The 18,794-nt window shown below is 41.7% G+C and overlaps 1 protein-coding gene across 1 annotated transcript in view; it reads right to left on the bottom strand.

Moving 5' to 3' along the window:
• LOC143960916 (uncharacterized) overlaps positions 1 to 18,794 on the bottom strand; it is a 614,677-nt gene that overhangs the window by 454,559 nt on the left and 141,324 nt on the right. Inside the window, exons 13-15 of the mRNA XM_077469935.1 lie at positions 12,640 to 12,786; positions 8,589 to 8,708; positions 5,728 to 5,886 (exon numbers count right to left, since the gene is read on the bottom strand). Of these exons, the coding sequence (XP_077326061.1) occupies positions 5,728 to 5,886; positions 8,589 to 8,708; positions 12,640 to 12,786 (426 nt within the window). The remainder of the gene's footprint in view (positions 1 to 5,727; positions 5,887 to 8,588; positions 8,709 to 12,639; positions 12,787 to 18,794) is intronic.

The following is an 18,794-nucleotide window of genomic DNA, read 5'->3' as shown; positions in this document are numbered from 1 at the left end:
CATGGACACCTCGTCCCACAAATCCAGACAGCCATCGCCACTAGGTACTTTCACTAGAGCCAAGGACTTATACGACGTCTGGAGAGTGTGAATACTCCTTCTTCTCCCCCCTACCACAATTCTTACACAAGGATTGATCTCTTCTTAGTAGACAAATGGCTGCTACCCAACATATCAGATTCCCAGATCTCCACTACAACATAGTCAGATCATGCGCCCATTACTATAACAACGACAGACACCCCATCCAAGGCTCACTCACCAATTTGGAGAGCTAGTGCTCAGATCCTCCACTCTTAGACAAGAATTAAGATCATACCTGCTAGACACCTACGAAAAAGCTCAAATACGCTCCAGAGCCACACACTACTCTACTGGCAATAAAGCAGGGAAAGTCATGGCCGACAAAATTAAAGGTCACTATTCCAAATCTAACATTCCATTCCTATATCACCTTACTTCACAGAAAAAATTACTAGAACCCCAAGCCATAGCAAACCCTTAACGCTCCTTTCACATCTGAAGAACTTCTCCCAATCATAGCAGCACTACCGCCTAACAAATCACCTGGACCAGATAGTCTCAGAGGCGAATATTAAAAAAGGTTTAGCAACAAACTCGCACCCTACCTGACTAAAGTCTATAATGATGCTGCCTCCTCCTCCTTTCCTTGAGAAATGTTCAGTGCATTAATCACCATGATACCGAAGCTGGGGAAGGAACCTACCTCCCCACAAAATTTTCGACCCATATCACTTCTAAACCTTGATACTAAATTATATGCAAAACTCATTGCCACAAGATTATTAAACCTCATGCCCATGTTGATCCATAAAGATCAATCAGGTTTCACCCTGGGAAGACAAACTTTTGATGCCACACGCAGACTAATCAACTTGATACACACAGCTGAAACATCTCAAACGCCTTCTGTGCTCCTTTCTTTGGATGCAGAGAAGGGGTTCAATAGAGTCCACTGGTCATATCTTAAGGCATCCCTCTGCAAATTTGGTTTCCAGGGACCTATCCTGTCACCCATCCTTGCATTGTATTCTACACCAAATGCCCAAGTTTTTAATTCGGGAATGCTATCCAAAGCTTTTAGCATCACTGATTTTTAATCTTCTAATGGAACCACTAGCTGAACATATCAGAAGAAACTCATCAATCACTAGCATTAAAGTGGTTTCCTCTGGGCATAAAATGAATCTATTCGCAGACGACGTAGTCATCATGATCACCAACCCCTTTTCCTCCCTGGCTTCGGTACAACAATTGTTAAACGGATTTAGTACCATATCATATTATAAATTAAATGAGCATAAGTCTTATATCCTGGACTTGGGGCTTGATGCAGTCACCAGCAACTTACTTAGAAATAAATTCCCATATCTCTGGGCAGACGAAGGAATCCCTTACCTGGGTATTACACTCACCAAATCCTCAAAAGGGCTCTTCGCAGCAAACTACGCCAAGCTCAAACAAATGCTTCTTAGAGAAACAGTCAATCTATCCAAACATGAATTTCATGGTCAGGAAGACTTGCAGCATTTAAAATGCTGGTGCTCCCCAAACTTCTATATATCTTCAGAACAATGGCGCTACCTATATCTAACTCTTATATTCACTCTCTTCAGTCTATAATATCGCATTACATATGGCAAGGGAAGAAACCCAGAAGTAAACATAGTGTCCTCACAGGACTAGGGGAGGTATGGGCTACACTGACATAAAGGACTACTATTTAGCCACAATACTAACACAACTAAAAGATTGGCTAATGGCCAAACCCACTACCATTTGGGGGGATATAGAGAACACTCTAACACCAGGAAACAATATTAGGGACTGGCTATTTAGCACTCTCACCAACCACGCATACACCAACCACTATTCTCCTATCATTAGAGCTTCTGTTAAAGCCTGGAAGACTTTACACAATCTCAAATGGCCCCACCTACCGACCAAAACAGTCCAAATCCCATTGACTACACACACATATCTCTCCCCAGACCTGCAAGTACCCGCCTAGTTAGCTTTACAGACACCCCATGTAACAGCTCTTCGCTCCATGATATTTGAGAAATCCATCTCACAAATACAGAAGGAACTTGACGCACCCATGACAGATTACTTCACTTACCTCAGACTAAGATCCTGCTTGGCAGCACACCCTCACTTAGAAATTACACTCCCTATAAAGGTTTGGAACTACCTTTTCGCAGCCAATACACACTCTAAAGGTACTTCCCTACTTTACTCTTCACTGCAAGAGAAAACTATGTTTCAAAAATCTAAACCCATCATTGACTGGGAGCACGATCTCCATGAACAGTTCACTGACCTACAGTGGCAGACAGCTATAAATGCAACTTAGAAAGCCACTAACTTCACCTCGCTTTGGGAAGTGGCACATAAAACCACAATGAGATGGTACTTAACGCCCCTTAGGATAGCGAAATTCCACACATCATCCTTCCCTCTATGTTGGAGAGGGTGCAACCAAATAGGTTCTCTCCTACACATCATGTGAACTTGCCCATCTATCAAGCAATTATGGGTGGATATAGAGCTTATCTTACAAAACATATTGCAATTACCCATAACATTAATGCCCCAACTTGGCATTATAAGTTTAACCATAGAGACGATCCTACCAAACTCATGGGAGGCTCATCACCTCCCATGTACTCCTAGCAACTAAACTACTCATAGCCAGGAAATGGAAATCTCCAGAAACTCCATGCAGCACAGAAGTCATCTCACTAATACACAACCACTATTTTTATGAACTAGTCCTCTCGAGAAGTAAACCTTCCTTCCCCAAGATACAAGAGCTTTGGCTACCCTGGGTACAATGGTATCATAAACAACACCCATAATTTATCCAAAGAGTACTAAATGATAATCTCCTGTACTCCTATGTATTCCTGTGTTCTCCTTCTCACCCTCATTCTCCTCTCCTATCCCTTTTCTCTCAACCATTACTCTCTCTCTACTTCTCTATCCTTCTCCTACCCAAATCCAACTAGCATCTCCCTTCCTCCCTTCCTCCCCCCCCCCCACTTCTCACTTCCACCACCCTTTTTCCCCACTTCATCTCCTACTTCCTCCCTCCTCCTTCATATCCAAGTTTATGGATAGTATTTTTCTACCATTGATTTACTGGTTACTCTCAGTTGTTAACCTCCAGTTGTATCGTAACAACCATTTATCGAGCTTTCGACAAGTTGATGTTTCACAATATTGTACAATTTATTGCTGTTATGTACTATCCTTTATGTATACACTTCCATATTGTATTGTTAAGATTCAATAAACAATATTTTGGAGAAAAAACAATTATGAGAAACAATTACAACTTCCAAAAACTCACCATGCCTCTTACTAAATAAACTGGACTTTCTACTTTCCAAAAATGGGTAATTTGGGAAATATTTATACTCTCCTAGCATGTTAGGGCCTCAAAAAATGAGAGTCAGTGGATCAGGTAGTACATCAGGTGTGATCAATTTTCAGTAATTGGCACCATAGCTTGTAGACTCTATAACTTTCACGCAGACCAAATAATATACACTGATTCAGGCTTTTTTTTGCCAAAGAAATATAGCAGTATAAATTTTGGTCAAAACTTATGAAGAAAATGTACTTATTTTGCAACATTTTATAACAAAAATGAATGTAGTGTTGGCTTCTAAAGAGCACGTGCTATGTGTTTTTGTCATTTAACTTTACCCTTAAACCGCAGTTTGGTTTTGGGTTTAATTGTTCTAAATTTTGACCTCAGCACTAATCTGACTGGACTGCAGGGAATTCTGCCTGGCCATGGGTGGCACTGTCACTTTTGGCAGGTATTGGAACACAGTCTAGTTGGGTGCATTAAGATTATTCTCTCTCGGAACCAGCCCAGTGGAAGTGTCACTCTTGCTGTGCTTCCTGGGAGAGGGTACTTAAGGTGCCGATGTCAAGTGTATCGGGTTTCCGGTCCAGAAGTGGTTTCTGGCTGATGTTCCTGATCCTCCTGACCAGCTCCCAGGACTTCCATGGCCGGGGGTGCGGATGCACCCAATTTTATGTCTCGGGACTGGCTAGCCCAAGGCGCAGAAACTGAAGGAAAGATTCGGAGGTGATCCAGTGCCGTCTCGGTTAATGGAGAGGCCCAGCAACTGTGAAGGTATCCAGGGGAGGACTCTTTGGGAGAAGGCCACACAAAGGTTGGCTTCTCAACAAGAGCCTGGACAAGTTAAAAGACCCAAGTGAATCCGATCTGGTGTGGTATCGCCGGACCGGCTGCAAGATACTGGTACCATGCGAGGGCTCTACAAGTTTTCAGTTTACCAAGGTGACCTACATAAAGTCTGTGGCAGAGACTTGTTCTTGATCTGAGCACCCTGTTGGTTGCAAATCCAGCTATGAATGGCTATTCTCTGGATTTGCTGATACGAGAGACTTTTTTACACTAGCTCTAAGAGTACCTGAATTTTCCCTACCTAACCCTATGTCAAGAGACTCTGTTGTTAACTATTTTTCGCAAATAAAAATCCCTTCAAGTGGATCTGGCATCAGTCTCTGCAGTTTTTGGGCCATCTACTTCGAGAAACCCCTAGATGCACACGAGGTGAGGAAGGTAACGGTAAGCCCAATAAAATCAGCCACTCCTTGGGGGGTCAGTCCTACAATAAGAATTTTTTTCAAAATTTTAAATCTTTTATTGTTTATAGTGCAAAAAATAGAAAACCCAGTGGTGATTAAATACCACAAAAAGAAAGCCATATTTGTGTGAACAAATTATAACAAATTCATACTGTATGGGAACAGTGTTGCATGACTGAGTTGTCATTCAAAGTGTGAGAGCAATGAAAGCTGAAAATTAGTCTGAGCAGCAAGGGGGTAAAAGTGCCCAGTATTGAGGTGGTTAAGAAAAAGATGGAAACATATAATCTATATGACAAGCCAAGTTTAACAATTAGGTTCTAAGCACATACAAGGAACAAAGAAATAAAAAAAGCAGAAAAGTCCACATTTAGCAGTGGGTGAGTGCTGTGGCTAGGCCTATATGACAGTAAGAGGGAGGAACTAGAACATTCATTAAGAAGAAAAAATGTCAGCAGCTCAGCTAGCTCAGTGAAAAAAAAAAAAAACACCGGTCTCAAAAGCAATGAGTTTAAAGGATAAGTTCACCATCTGGAATATGTTCCTTGTTCCACCTGTTTTTAGGGTGGAACATGTGACATGTTCCCAATCCTGCAGCTGCTCAGCAATCCACTTTCTCTGTGTGACAGCAGTACCAGCAGAAGTTCCCCGTACCAGCTGTCACTTTTTAAACAGAGTGCTGCTGTGTGGGGCTCCGCCCACGTGGCTACGTCATTCATTTACAGAATTCATTCTTTGTGGCTGTCAACTTGTAGTTTTCAATGAACTATCATGGCATTGTTAAGCGCTGTGATACTTAATTGAGTCTGCATGTCAGTGTGAAACTGCCTGCCATACAATGTACAAGTAGACAGCTTACACTGAAAGTCTGCCGGAGTTCTGCCTTACATTCATGATCTGACAATCACTGGTGCAATGCTTTCCGGGCTCCTAAAAAAAAACAAGTAAATGCATTTTTTTTTTTTTTATAGATGATTTTTTTTACATCTTGAAAAGAACAACACTTTGAAATATGTGCCACTGTTGTGTATTTTACAGGACAACCTAGTTATCTGAATGATCAATTATACTTACATGTTCTGGCAGTGGTGGAGATGCCTGGTCCCACAGCAGAACCAAAGAGCACATATAATGAGATGACATACTCTGTGTTGTGTGCCAGGTTCTTCAGCTCAAAAGATGTAAGCGTACTGTTCAGTGCAAGCTGGCGTGGACGGTCTCTGCCAAAAAACTCTAAGCAGTTAAGGAAAAGTAAAATGTGATGTGTTAATTATTAATGTTAAAAGAATTTTGTAGTGATTTGTAATTTTTCCAATTGTTACACATAATAAAGGTGAAATTGACACTAAAATGTGTGCAGATGTAAACCATGTACAGGTTGACATTGAAGCAAGGAAGGAAATTTAGAATATTACAATATTATAAGCAATTCAGTGGAAAAATATTGATCAATCCCAAGGGGCTCTGTCCTACCTGCAGTTTACAACTTTACAACCACCTCCTTTGTCAGCTTTAATCATTGTTACCAAGGTTAAGGGGCTGAAGGCTGGTTACAAAAAGGTAATCCACTGCCCCCACCCATAAATTGCCTTTGCAGAAAGGAGCATTGGAGGGCAACATATGTTATAAAAAGGCCAAGGAAAAATCTAAGGAAAATTCCAAGCTCACTTACCGACCAGCCTTATGACAACCAAATTAACAGTATGAGTTAAAACCAGGGGTTTAGTCTGCACATTTTTGCAAATACATGCGTAAGCTACAGGCCCCGCCAAGGCACCCTGGTATCTGTAGTCCTACCACTAACTTTATACCAATTTATATATATATTTTTCATAATAAAGTAATTTTTTTATTAACATTAACCATTTAAGGACCAAGCCTCTTTCTGAGATTTGTTTTTTTTTTTTTTTGCCAGAAAATGACTTAGAACCCCCAAACATTATATTTTTTTTATAACACTCTAGAGAATAAAATGGCGGTTGTTGCAATACTTTTTGCCACACCGTATTTGCGCAACGGTCTTGCAAGCGCACTTTTTTTTAAAAAAACACACTTTTTTGAATTAAAAAATAAGACAACAGTAAAGTTAGCCCAATTTTTTTTTATATTGTGAAAGATAATGTTGTGAAAGATAATGTTACCCCGTTTGAAAATGATACACAACATGTCACACTTCAAAATTGCTCCCGCTCGTGGAATGGCGACAAACTTTTACCCTTAAAAATCTCCATAGGCGAGGCTTAAAAAATTCTACATTTTCCCCTCACTCGTCTCCATACCAAGCCACTGCAGAGAGCACTTTTATCTGAAAGCAGACCACCCGCTGAAGAAGAGGATACCAGGTTTATGGCAGCTAACTGCTGCCATAACAACGATATCCCTTTTCAAAGTAGCAACGTAAAATGACGGTGGGCGGTCCATAAGTGATTAAATACAAAAACACATTTAAAATACATATAAATACAAAACACATATTCATCATTGTAGGGACAACCCCAAAAAAGCTCTCCACAATATGCATTAACTTACATAATTTCAATCAAATTAAACTAAACGAAATCCATAAAAAAACAAAACAAAAACAAACAAACATGGCGCCTCTCGGGCTCAACATAAAATCTTATACTTAGAATAGACAAAATATAGACCTAGAGATATATTATGTATTGACTTTGTTAACCCTGGTTAATAGACACCATTCATTGTAGTCTGCGAAACCAAGCTATAGCAGCTCCCACAAGGCGGCTCCCATCAACTATCTTCAGCAAACGAATTTCCTTCCTATTTAACCCTGAAATCATTTACTTGAATTTTATTTAATTCCTCTGAAGCACTAAATAGAGCATTATATAAAAGGTTACTGGGATCTATCCAATAGGACCATATTTTTTCAATTTTTTGGGGGGATCCCTTATGTTTATACGCGAACATTTCTCTTTTTTAATATATAATTAAGTTTTTCACACCACTGTTTATGAGGGGTATAGGAGAGGTCCATTTTTGTAGAATGCGTTTACGTGCTAAATGTTGGGACCTAGTCCACATAATATGCATCTCATTTGGTAATATTCCATCAGAGATTATTAGCAAAGGGGCAAGTTTGGGAGTCCCCACCACTTCAGTTGTGCATACTGAATTTAGAGTTATAAACACTCTTTCTCAATAACAATAAAGTTTGGGACACTGCCAAAGTATGTGAATGAGAGAACCATTGGCCAGGGCACATGAAGGGCATAGCGGTGTTATAGATTTTCCCCAGGCATAAAGCTTTTGTGGAGTATAGCGAGTCCTGTAAAATAAAAAGTTGTGTCAGCCTTTGGGATGGTGATAGAGAGACCTCAGGTAGTGCCTTCAGCGCACAAGCCCATTCCTCTCAATCCAAAGGTTCTATATCCTTTTGCCAACTAGTGAAACTATTTGCCTGTATTCGGGTACTATCTTCAATTTGTAAGGCAGAATAAAGGTCTCCTATTAACCCTCATTTCATACAAGATGTAGAAATGGCCTTAGATAAAATCTTAGAGCAGTTATATTACAATTTAACATGTTTAAAGGTCTGACTTTGTAGTGCATGACGTATTTGAAGATATTGGTAGAAGTTATTATTATTCGATAACTGGTAGCGTTCTTTAAGTGTATTAAAAGATAACAAAACATCCCCTTCATATAACTGATGTAGGAGTACTATACCAGCCTTCTTCCATCCTACAAAGTCAGACAGCTTATTTAGTTGACCTAGACAAGGATTATCCCATATAGGATTATTCCATATTTAGAACGAAATTAGCAACAGCAGGCCATGCCTCTCCATGATAATGGCAGTGCATGATTACTATACATATATAGCATATGATACGACTAACTTATACAAATAAAGATTAGCTATATTATAATTTTCTGTATTATAAATAATGTATTCTATGTATATCCATTACCTGGTGTTGGACCATATGCTATCCTATATCCAGTAGCACCAGGGACTGCATTCCATGTGACAACTGCTGTATTGATAGATACTGTGCTCACTTTAAGACTTTGAACTGAACTTGAGGCCACTAGAAAAATCAATAAGTTAGCAAAATTCATAAAAAAATTCATAAAAATACAATAATAAAAAATAAATAAATGAATAAATAAATGTATGTATGTTGTTCACAAACTTGTACTAGTACCTTTTGCTAAGAATGAATTAAACATATGGGTTATGTAGTTATGTTACTGTAGTTACTGAAGACATAATCTTGACAGAAAGGCCAAATATTTAATTATTAACAATTATTTCCTGGTGCATTAATTATCCTGTAATTACCTTTTTTAATATCAGTTATCCAAGAGATATTTTGAAAAAGTGTAACTGAAAATTAATAGTTTTATATGGTTAATCCAGAAAAGATGCTTTACCAGGTCATGGATTAATATAAAAATTAAAGTGCATGTAAAGGCATTTTTGCTTTAAATCTATTGTTTGCATCACAATATCCCTTTCTCTTCCATCCCCATTTATTGAATCTTCCCCACTCACTCAAATCCTAAAATCAAATCAAAGCCTATCCATAGCTCTTGTCCCCTGGTGGCATCAGCCCTTTAAGAGGAGCATGTTAACCTCTGAGTGTTCATCCCTACACTACAAGTGAGAGTTGCAACGCACACCCGATGAGACTTTCAAACTAATTTGCAAAGCATGGGTTATCTATGCACAATCTGTAATGTGAACTTGAGAGGTGGGAGAGGAGGATTTACCATCTAAAACACCACCCCCTCACTTTACTTATGTGCCCTTGTGCCAAGGTGCAGTACTGTAGTTGCTGGCATGTAAATCATGGATGTATTTCGAATGCACACGTCTCAAGCATGAGTGCACAACAATGGAAGTGAATGGAGGTAAGACTTTCCCATTTCAAATGTAGTCTTTGTAAATGGATTATTGATTAAATTATTAGGCGATTACACTGTAGGGATGTTTTAATGTTAGTTTCTAAACTAGCATTTAGTTAAACTTAATGTTTATTTTAATCACATAGGTACACTTACTCTTTGGTGTAAAGACACAGTTATAGATTTCCATAAGTCACACTGGGCTCCATTCACAAAGTGGTATCTTAACGCATCTGAGTATGATACCTCATAGCCTTTTTCAAAGCGTTTTAACATTCACTAAAAACACTACTAAGTATTTTATGAAGTCATGCAGTATTTTGGTTATGAATGCCTATGGTAATTTACCGCTGCGGGTAGCCGGCGTCCTTACCACAGGCTGGCACTAGCTGGTTGCCGGCATCCTTAACAACCAGTAACTGCCATTGTAGTTAAGGAGCATATGGCTGCCATTGTCAGAAAGAACCTTCTCACCAGCATCCGAGCGGCGTAAGACGCAGAAGATCTTCTGTGCGGTAAGAAGAGCGTTATCGCGGTCGGCGGTGCGCGCGCGGCTGTTTGACGCAATTGGCGCCAGTAGTGCTATTTAAAGTGGATCCTTGCTTTACTGCCTTGCTGCCCGATCAACAGTGTTCCTGTGTACTCTGGTATCCTGTATCTGAATTCACCTGATCCGTATCCTGATCCGTATTGAACCCGGCTTGTTCCTGACTTCGCTGTTTGCTGCCTGCCCCCGACTTTTGGCTTTGTACCCGACTACTCTTCTGGATTTCTTTTCTGTACCTGATCTGCTCGCCTGTGCCTGACCTGGACCGTTGTACTACTCCGTTACCTGCCAGTCTCCTGTTTACCGCTGCTGGACTACAGGACACCTCCCAGTCCACCACCGTACCCGGCTGTTGTTTCCTCTGTGCCCTGTTGCCTCTTATCTCTTGCTGCGGACTACAGGACTTCTTCCACTACCCGCTATATCCTGTTTGCACCTGCACCCGCTGTTGGACTACAGAACTCCTCCCGTTGTCCATTGTATCCTGCGGCCACTTGCACTCTGCTGTCAGACTACAGGAATCCTCCCGCTGTCTGCTATACTTTACCATCACCTGCACTCCGCTGCTGGACTACAGGACACCTCCCACCATCAACGGTCTGCTGCTTCCTACATCAACCATCCAGTCAGGCACTTGTGCTCCTCTGTGCTCCCGAGCCCCTGTCATCACTACCAGGGCCTCCCGAGTCAGAGGTCTACGAGAGGCCGCTCTCTGCATTCCGGGCTCTGCCTTAAGGTACGTGATAGTATCGGGCAGCCAGACTAAATCCCAGGGTTTTAGATCGAGCTCCCCTCTCCTCTTTTTGTCAAAAACCGCCTTGTTGCGTTCTTGGGTCCTTGCCATCGTCTCTTGAAGCAGCTTGTTATTGGTGCAGACAAAGTTCAAAGTTTCTTGAGCCGCCGGAACCGTACATTCTGGAATGTTGTTTGATAAGAACAGAGGGTGAAAACCATAGTTCGCAAAAAAGGGAGATTGATTAGTTGCCGAATGAACGGAGTTGTTGTAGGTGAACTCGGCAAGTGGTAAAAGGGATACCCAATCGTCTTGCGAAAAGGAAGAATAACATCGCAAATATTGCTCGAGGGTCTGGTTTGTTCGTTCGGTCTGGCCATTGGTCTGGGGGTGGTGGGCCAGAAGAGAACTCCTGGGAACCAGAGACTGGTATCCACGCCAAGAGGTTGGTTCTGGCCTTCAAGAGATCTCACCCGGGTAAGATGTCCCAGTTGGGCATCCGGAGGCTGCCCATTGGAGGGGGGCAATGTCAGGAAGATCCTTCTCACCGGCATCCGAGAGGCGTAAGACGCAGAAGATCTTCTGTGCGGTAAGAAGAGTGTTATCGCGGTCGGCGGTGCACGCGTGCGCGCGCACGTGGGAGCGCGCGCGGCCGTTTGCCGCAATTGGCGCCAATAGCGCTATTTAAAGTGGATCCTTGCTTTACTGCCTTGCTGCCCGATCAACAGCGTTCCCGTGTACTCTGGTATCCTGTATCTGAATTCACCTGATCCGTATCCTGATCCGTATTGAACCCGGCTTGTTCCTGACTTCGCTGTTTGCTGCCTGCCCCTGACTTTTGGCTTTGTACCCGACTACTCTTCTGGATTTCGTTTCTGTACCTGATCTGCTCGCCTATGCCTGACCTGGACCGTTGTACTACTCTGTTACCTGCCAGTTTCCTGTTTACCGCTGCTGGACTACAGGACACCTCCCAGTCCACGACCGTACCCGGCTGTTGTTTCCTCTGTGCCCTGTTGCCTCTTATCTCTTGCTGCGGACTACAGGACTTCTTCCACTACCCGCTATATCCTGTTTGCACCTGCACCTGCTGTTGGACTACAGAACTCCTCCCGTTGTCCGCTGTATCCTGCGGCCACTTGCACTCTGCTGTCGGACTACAGGAAACCTCCCGCTGTCTGCTGTACCTTACCATCACCTGCACTCCGCTGCTGGACTACAGGACACCTCCCACCATCAACGGTCCGCTGCTTCCTACATCAACCATCCAGTCAGGCACTTGTGCTCCTCTGTGCTCCCGAGCCCCTGTCATCACTACCAGGACCTCCCGAGTCAGAGGTCTACGAGAGGCCGCTCCCTGCATTCCGGGCTTTGCCTTAAGGTACGTGACAGCCATGCAGGGAAGAGGCCATCAACATGGGGACATGACAAGGTGAATTGGGGCAGGGGCATGTTGAGGGCATGTGGCTTGGTATGGTTTAGAGGGGGGCACTCGCTTGTCCCCTCCCATGCGCAGATAACTGTTTGGTATGGGTTTCATTTTTTCCCAATTTTTAATTGCCGGCAATAGTTTTTTTTACTTTCAGCTGTCAGCGACAACCCCACTGACAGCTGATGACTAATTGGTTGTTAAAGACGCGGCGGCTGTCTGCTCCTAACAACCAGGTAAATATATCACATAATAAATAATAATAAATTTACATTTTCAGGATCGCATGCGGTATTTTAGAAAACACCTAAATACTGCATAAGATCTGTGAATGGAGCCCACTATCACAATTGTTGTGAATGCATCACATTGGATTATAAAATGTACACTTAAAATACTTACAGGTTGTTGCTTTAGCAGCAAGAACAGGCCCTTCAACGTCTACAAAGATGGGATTGATAGTTACAGTATATTCCATGTCTGTGCGCAGCCCTTGAATCATATACTGAGTATAGCTATCTGCCAGGTTAATATTTTGGTCATATCCCTCTGTATGGGTCAAAAAAATGATTATTATTCCCTTAAACAAAATCTGTACACATTTCTGTAAAAACATCTTCTTTCATCAGCAGGCAGCAATATATATGAAAGCATAAAAGTTACCAGGTGTCATCTTTGGTGACAAGATTGTATCCTGGAAAAAATCATAACCAATGGCCACTAAGACAAACAGAAAACATGAATCTCAATGGCAATTACATAGATAGAATTTTTTTTTTTTAAATGGTACTAATGGTACTAATTTTGAAATGTATTATCTTTTGATGTTACTACATTGTAGTTGTGTGCCACCTATTTGACACCTCCACAGAAAATGCACCTGAGCTCTATAATTTTAAAACAAAAGTTTGCACACTTTCTTGCACTTTCTTGCAGGGTTTTTGGTGTTGGTTTTTCAATTACTTGATAATAGCCATGCAGAATGACAGATATTCTATGACTAAAAAGTAAATATTGTTACACCGATAGCTTTCCTTCTTTGTTTTATTATGTGTAAGCAATGACCAATCACTCATGATTATGAAACCTGTGTTTATAATTACTCTTACATTGTTTACAGATTCATTTCCCCCTCTTTTGGTCACCTCTGTACAAATGTGGCTCAATTCAGAAAGAAAACTGAAGAGAAAAAGGGGATCTAGGGGTGTTTACAGTAGTCAGAAGTCTCTTTAAGTTTTGGAGAAGTTAATCACGTCTGCCATTCTCATTGATTCCAGACTCCAAGGGAGACCTTCCTTTAAGGAGCACTTGCGGAAGCCTACTGTACGTTTGGCTCCGAGCTTTGCATTCTCACCCTTGCCTATCTCACCTCCCATGCCTCCTGGTACCGAGTCCGCCAGTGAAGTAAAACCCATGCAGTTGGGCTTCAAACATCTCTCTGCAGAGGAAAGGGCCTTTAGAAGGAGGGAGAGATTGTGCCTTTATTGTGGCCAGGCAGTTCACTTATTGAAGTCTTGTCCTACCCATCTGGGAAAAACCCTGCACCTGAGGTTCTGTAGGGGACAGACCTTAGGTGGCGTTTTTGTGTCCCCAGTTCTCCTGAAGGATAAGCCTCTAGTTCCAGTTACCCTTTCTTGGTCTGAGTTGTCCATACACAGGCTCTAATGGATTCTGGTGCTGCAGGCCTGTTCATAGATAGTGCCTTTGTGTCTAAGTGCTCAATTCCACTGCAGCTTTGTGTCACTCCACTTGCCATTGAGGCTATCGATGGGAGACCTTTACAACCTGCCCATGTGACTCTTAAGACTGCTCCATTGACCATGGCCGTAAGGGCTCTTCACCATGAGATAATACAATTCCAAGTCATTTCCTCACCTCATTACCTAATGGTAATTGGTTATCCTTGGTTACAGAGGCACAACCCCTCTTTTGATTGGCATTGTGCTGAGGTTCTTTCCCGGTTGCCACAATACAGTAAAACATTTTCAGAAAGCGGTTAAGGTCTTGTGCACCTCTTCACTCTCCTCCCTGCATGAGAAGTACTGAAAATGTAGCCATGTCTTTGACAAAGGTCAAGCCGGTATTTTGCCTTGAAACCAGTCATATGATTGCGCAATTGACCTTCAGCCTTGTGCCCAGCCCCCTCGTGGCCGAGTCTACCCTTTGTTTTTCTCAGAGGATAAAGCCATGGAGAACTATGTTGCAGATTCACTTTCTCACAGGTTCATGCATAAATCCTCATCTCCTACCAGTGCTGGCTTCTTCTTTGTGAAAAAGAAGAGTGGTGAACTAAGACCTTGTATGGATTATAGGGGTCTCAATCGCATCAGGATCATGATTAAGAATGCTTACCTTATTCTATCGATTATGGAAATATTTGACCTCTCAGGGGAACAACGTATTTCTCGAAGCTCGATTTGAGAGGGGCATACAATCTCGTAAGGATCAAGGAGGGCAACAAATGGAAAACTGCGTTTAATACTAGGACCGGACATTACGAATACCTCGTAATGCCATTTAGTCTCTGCAATGCTCCTGCAGTTTTTCATGAATTTATCAACAATGTCCTCCAAGATATATTGCAGCAATGTGTGGTGATTTATCTCGACAATATTCTTATATATTCAAAATCCCCAGAGAGCCACAACACAGATGTCACCCATGTGCTACAGAGGTTGAGAGATAATAACCTGTATGTAGCAACCTGTATACAGATGGTAACCATGTTATAGTTGTCACATTGTAGTGTGACTGTACAAGTGAAACTAATATTTGCTTAATGATCACTATTGATTTTAATATGTAAAGGCCGAATGTTATATATGTATACTTTTGTATTAAACTTTTTTCAACATTTTAATTATGACTGTCTACTGTCAGTTGGTATGTGGTACCATTAAAGTCCATTATAGCCTCCCAAACTGCATTTTAACCTGTATTGTAAGTTGGAAAAGGGGGTTATGTCTTCTCTACTGCCAGTTTTTCGATGGACCCAGAGAAACTATCTGCAGTTGTACACTGGCCTCTTCCCATAGGTCTACGTCCTCTACAACGTTTTCTTACCTTTGCCAATTATTATCGGAAATGTATTTATAACTTTTCTTCTCTGGTAAAACCCCTGACTTATATGACCAGGAAGTATGGCAACACACAGAATTGGTCTCTGAATTCCATTAAAGCCTTTGAGTTTCTCAAGGTGGCCTTTGTTCAGCTCCTGTGTTGACACATCCTGATCTTACGTTACCCTTCATTCTTGAGGATGATGCGTCTGAGACTGCAGCAAGCGCCCTTCACTCTCAACGCTCTACTTCTGAGAGCACTATGCATCCTTGTGGCTACTTTTCTAAGAAATTTTCTTCTGCAGAATGCAATTACAAGATTGGGGACAGAGAATTGCTAGCTATCCTTTTAGCACTTAAATAATGGAGGCATCTCCTCAAGGGTACCTCTGTGCCGGTTTTCATTTTTACTGACCATAAGAATCTCATATTCTTGTCTGAGGCTAAATGCCTCCCAGAAGGGCACGATGGGATATTTTTCTGTCAAGCTTCAATTTCATAGTCTCATTCTTACCCAGTACTAAGAATGTAAAGGCTGATGCATTGTCACAATAGTTTTTCTCCTCCTCCAAGATGGAGTCGGTTTCCTACTCCTGTGACACCCCCAGATCGCATTATAGCCACTATTCGCACTAGTCTCACTTTACCTTTGGGTGAAAGAATTTTTGTGGCTCAGATCCATTCTCCTCCTGAAAAACCTTGTGACTGCTGCTTTGTCCCTGAGAATCTCCGCACTGCTTTGCTCCAGACATACCATTGTCCCAAGGCAGCTGGTCACTCAAGGAAGAATCAGCTCATCTGGTCTATTTCTCAACAATTCTGGTGGCCTAGTCTCCACGCTGATGTAACTGCCTTGCCACTTGTTCCGTATGTGCTCAGAGAAAAGCCCCACAACACCTTCCAGTGGGCCTCCTGCAACCCATACCCAACAGAAAGGCCTTGGACCGACTTGTCTATGGATTTTATCCTGGAGCTACCCAACACCCAGAGCACCCATTCTTTCAGTTACATGGGCTACCCAAGGATATCATCTTGGAAAGGGGTAGCCAGTTTGTGTCCAGGTTTGGCGAGCAAATTGTGCACAGTTGGGAATTCAGCTTTCCCTCTCTGAGTATTACCCACAGTCCAATGGGGCAGCAGAAAGAGCCAACCAAGCCTTGGAGAAGTTCCTACATTGCTATAATACTGATCACCATAACAACTGGTCAGACCTCTTACCTTGGGCAGAGTTTGCTCACAATAGTGTCGTCAATGCCACTTCCCAATTGTCTCCATTTATGGCGAATTATGGTATCCAACCATTTATGTTGCCTGACACATCTGTTCCTTTAAAGAATTCCTGCAAAGAGGAGCATCTCCATGATCTCCATTTCACTTGAGTGCAGGTGCAAGTGTCCCTGCGACATTCCAATGATAGGTATAGACTCCATGCTGACTCCAAATGCCTAACTGCGCCTTCCTATCAGGTTGGGGAGATGGTCTGGCTGTCATCTCATAACCTGGCACCATGGTATATTGGGCCTTTCTGTATTCTCTTTAGGATCAACCCAGTGGCTTATGCATTAGACCTTCCTTCTAACATGTGTATTTTTTTTTTCAAATTCAAATTTCAAACTTTCAAACAAATTTTATTGAAATTTTCATATAATTTTACAATACAAAAAATATTAAAACATACTTTGCTAAAGAAATATACATCACATAAAACATATTATTCATAAACATATGCAAACCCCCTACATACACCCTTGCCCAAATAATGGTCTATCTCCATGACCCACTCAATCAAAGGTGGGGCATAAGCTGATCGCCAGTGGCATGGTATGACCATTCTTGCTGCTGTCAGCCAATGCCTAAGAAAGCCATTTTTAATGATTTTATAAGATCCCATTAAAATGTATAGCAAAGTAATTTGTGGTGTATTGGGGACAATTATCCCAGTTGCACATGTATAAAGCTGAAAAATCTCATCCCAGAAATCATGGACAGATGGACATTCCCACCAGATATGCAAAAATGAACCCTGTGATCAATGAAATAATGACATACAGTGAGTAAGAGTAAACTCTCTTTCCCATTCCTCTGTTTTAATTTGAATATTCAAAACTAATGTCCACATATTTGTATATTCTGGAAGGTGTGGATAGGTTTTCAAGATAAGAGCCCTATATACTGTAGAAAGAATATGGTCTGGTATAGTTTCCTGTAAAAGAAGAGACTCAAAAGTATCAAGTTCTCTATTAAATATGTCTCTTGAAGGAAAGGATGATAAAAAGGATGATAACTGCCTATATTCCAACCAATGTGTAATTGGTTGCTGCTGTATAGGAATCAGACTTGACAACAATGGAAAAGTTCCCTGGTTTAGAATTTGAGATAGTCGGCAGCTTGTCTTCTTACTCCATGACAGGAAGTGACTCCACGCCACTGCCAGAGGAAACCTTATATTACCGAATAAGGCAGTCATGAGATCTCCCCAGAGAACCTTTGCTTTATTCTGCTGTAGCCAATGACAGGTCGACTTGGCCTTGTGTTTTGGATCATTGTCATATTGGAATGTCCAAGTATGTCCCATGCACAGCTTCCTGGCTGATGAATGCAAATGTTCCTCCAGTATTTTTTGATAACATACTGCATTCATCTTGCTATCAATTTTGAACAAACTTCCTGTGCCTTTGTAGATCACACGTCCCCAAAACATCAGCGATCCACCTCTGTGTTTCACAGTAGGAATGGTGTACTTTTAATCATAGGCCTTGTTGACTCCACTCAAAATGTAGTGTTTATAGTTGGGGTCAAAGGACTTTGTGGCAGAAGGTTTGAGGCTTGTCCCTGTAATGTTTGGAGTAGTGTAAGTGGGATACTTTGTGGCATTTGCATAGTAATGGCTTTTCTTCTGGCGACTCGACCATGCAGCCCATCTTCAAGTGCCTCCTTATTGTGAATCTTGAAAAAGCCACACCACATGTTTTCAGAGATTCCTGTATTTCACCTGAAGTTATTTGTGGGTTTTTCTTTGCATCCTCAACTATTTTTCTGGCAGTTGTGGCAGAAATTTTAGTTGGTCTACCTGACCGTGGTTTGGCTTCAACAGAACCCCTCATTTGCACTTCTTGATTAGAGTTTCAACACTGCTGGTTGGCATTCTCAATTCCTTGGATATGTTTTTGTATCCCTTTCCTGTTTTATACAGTTCAATTACCTTTTTCCGCAGATCCTTTGACAATTATTTTGCTTTCCTCACGACTCAGAATCCAGAAACGTTAGTGCAGCACTGGATGAAAGATGCAAGGGCCTGTCAGGCATCCAGAAACTCATTGACCTTTTATACACACACACAAATTACAAGAAAACAGATCGCAGGTGAGGATGGTTACCTTTAATAGCCATTCAAACCCCTTTATGTCAACTTGTGTGCTTGTTATCAGGTAAAAATCACCGGGGCATGTAAACTTTTGATCAGGGTCATTTGGGTAGTTTCTGTTGTGATTATGAGTA

The sequence above is a fragment of the Lithobates pipiens genome, unplaced genomic scaffold, assembly GCF_037356315.1.
Source record: "Lithobates pipiens isolate NorthernLeopardFrog02 unplaced genomic scaffold, aLitPip1_a1.2 Scaffold_8, whole genome shotgun sequence".
NCBI lineage: Eukaryota > Metazoa > Chordata > Amphibia > Anura > Ranidae > Lithobates > Lithobates pipiens.
The sequence above is the reverse complement of the archived record's forward strand: the minus strand, read 5'-3'. Positions and strand labels throughout refer to the sequence as shown.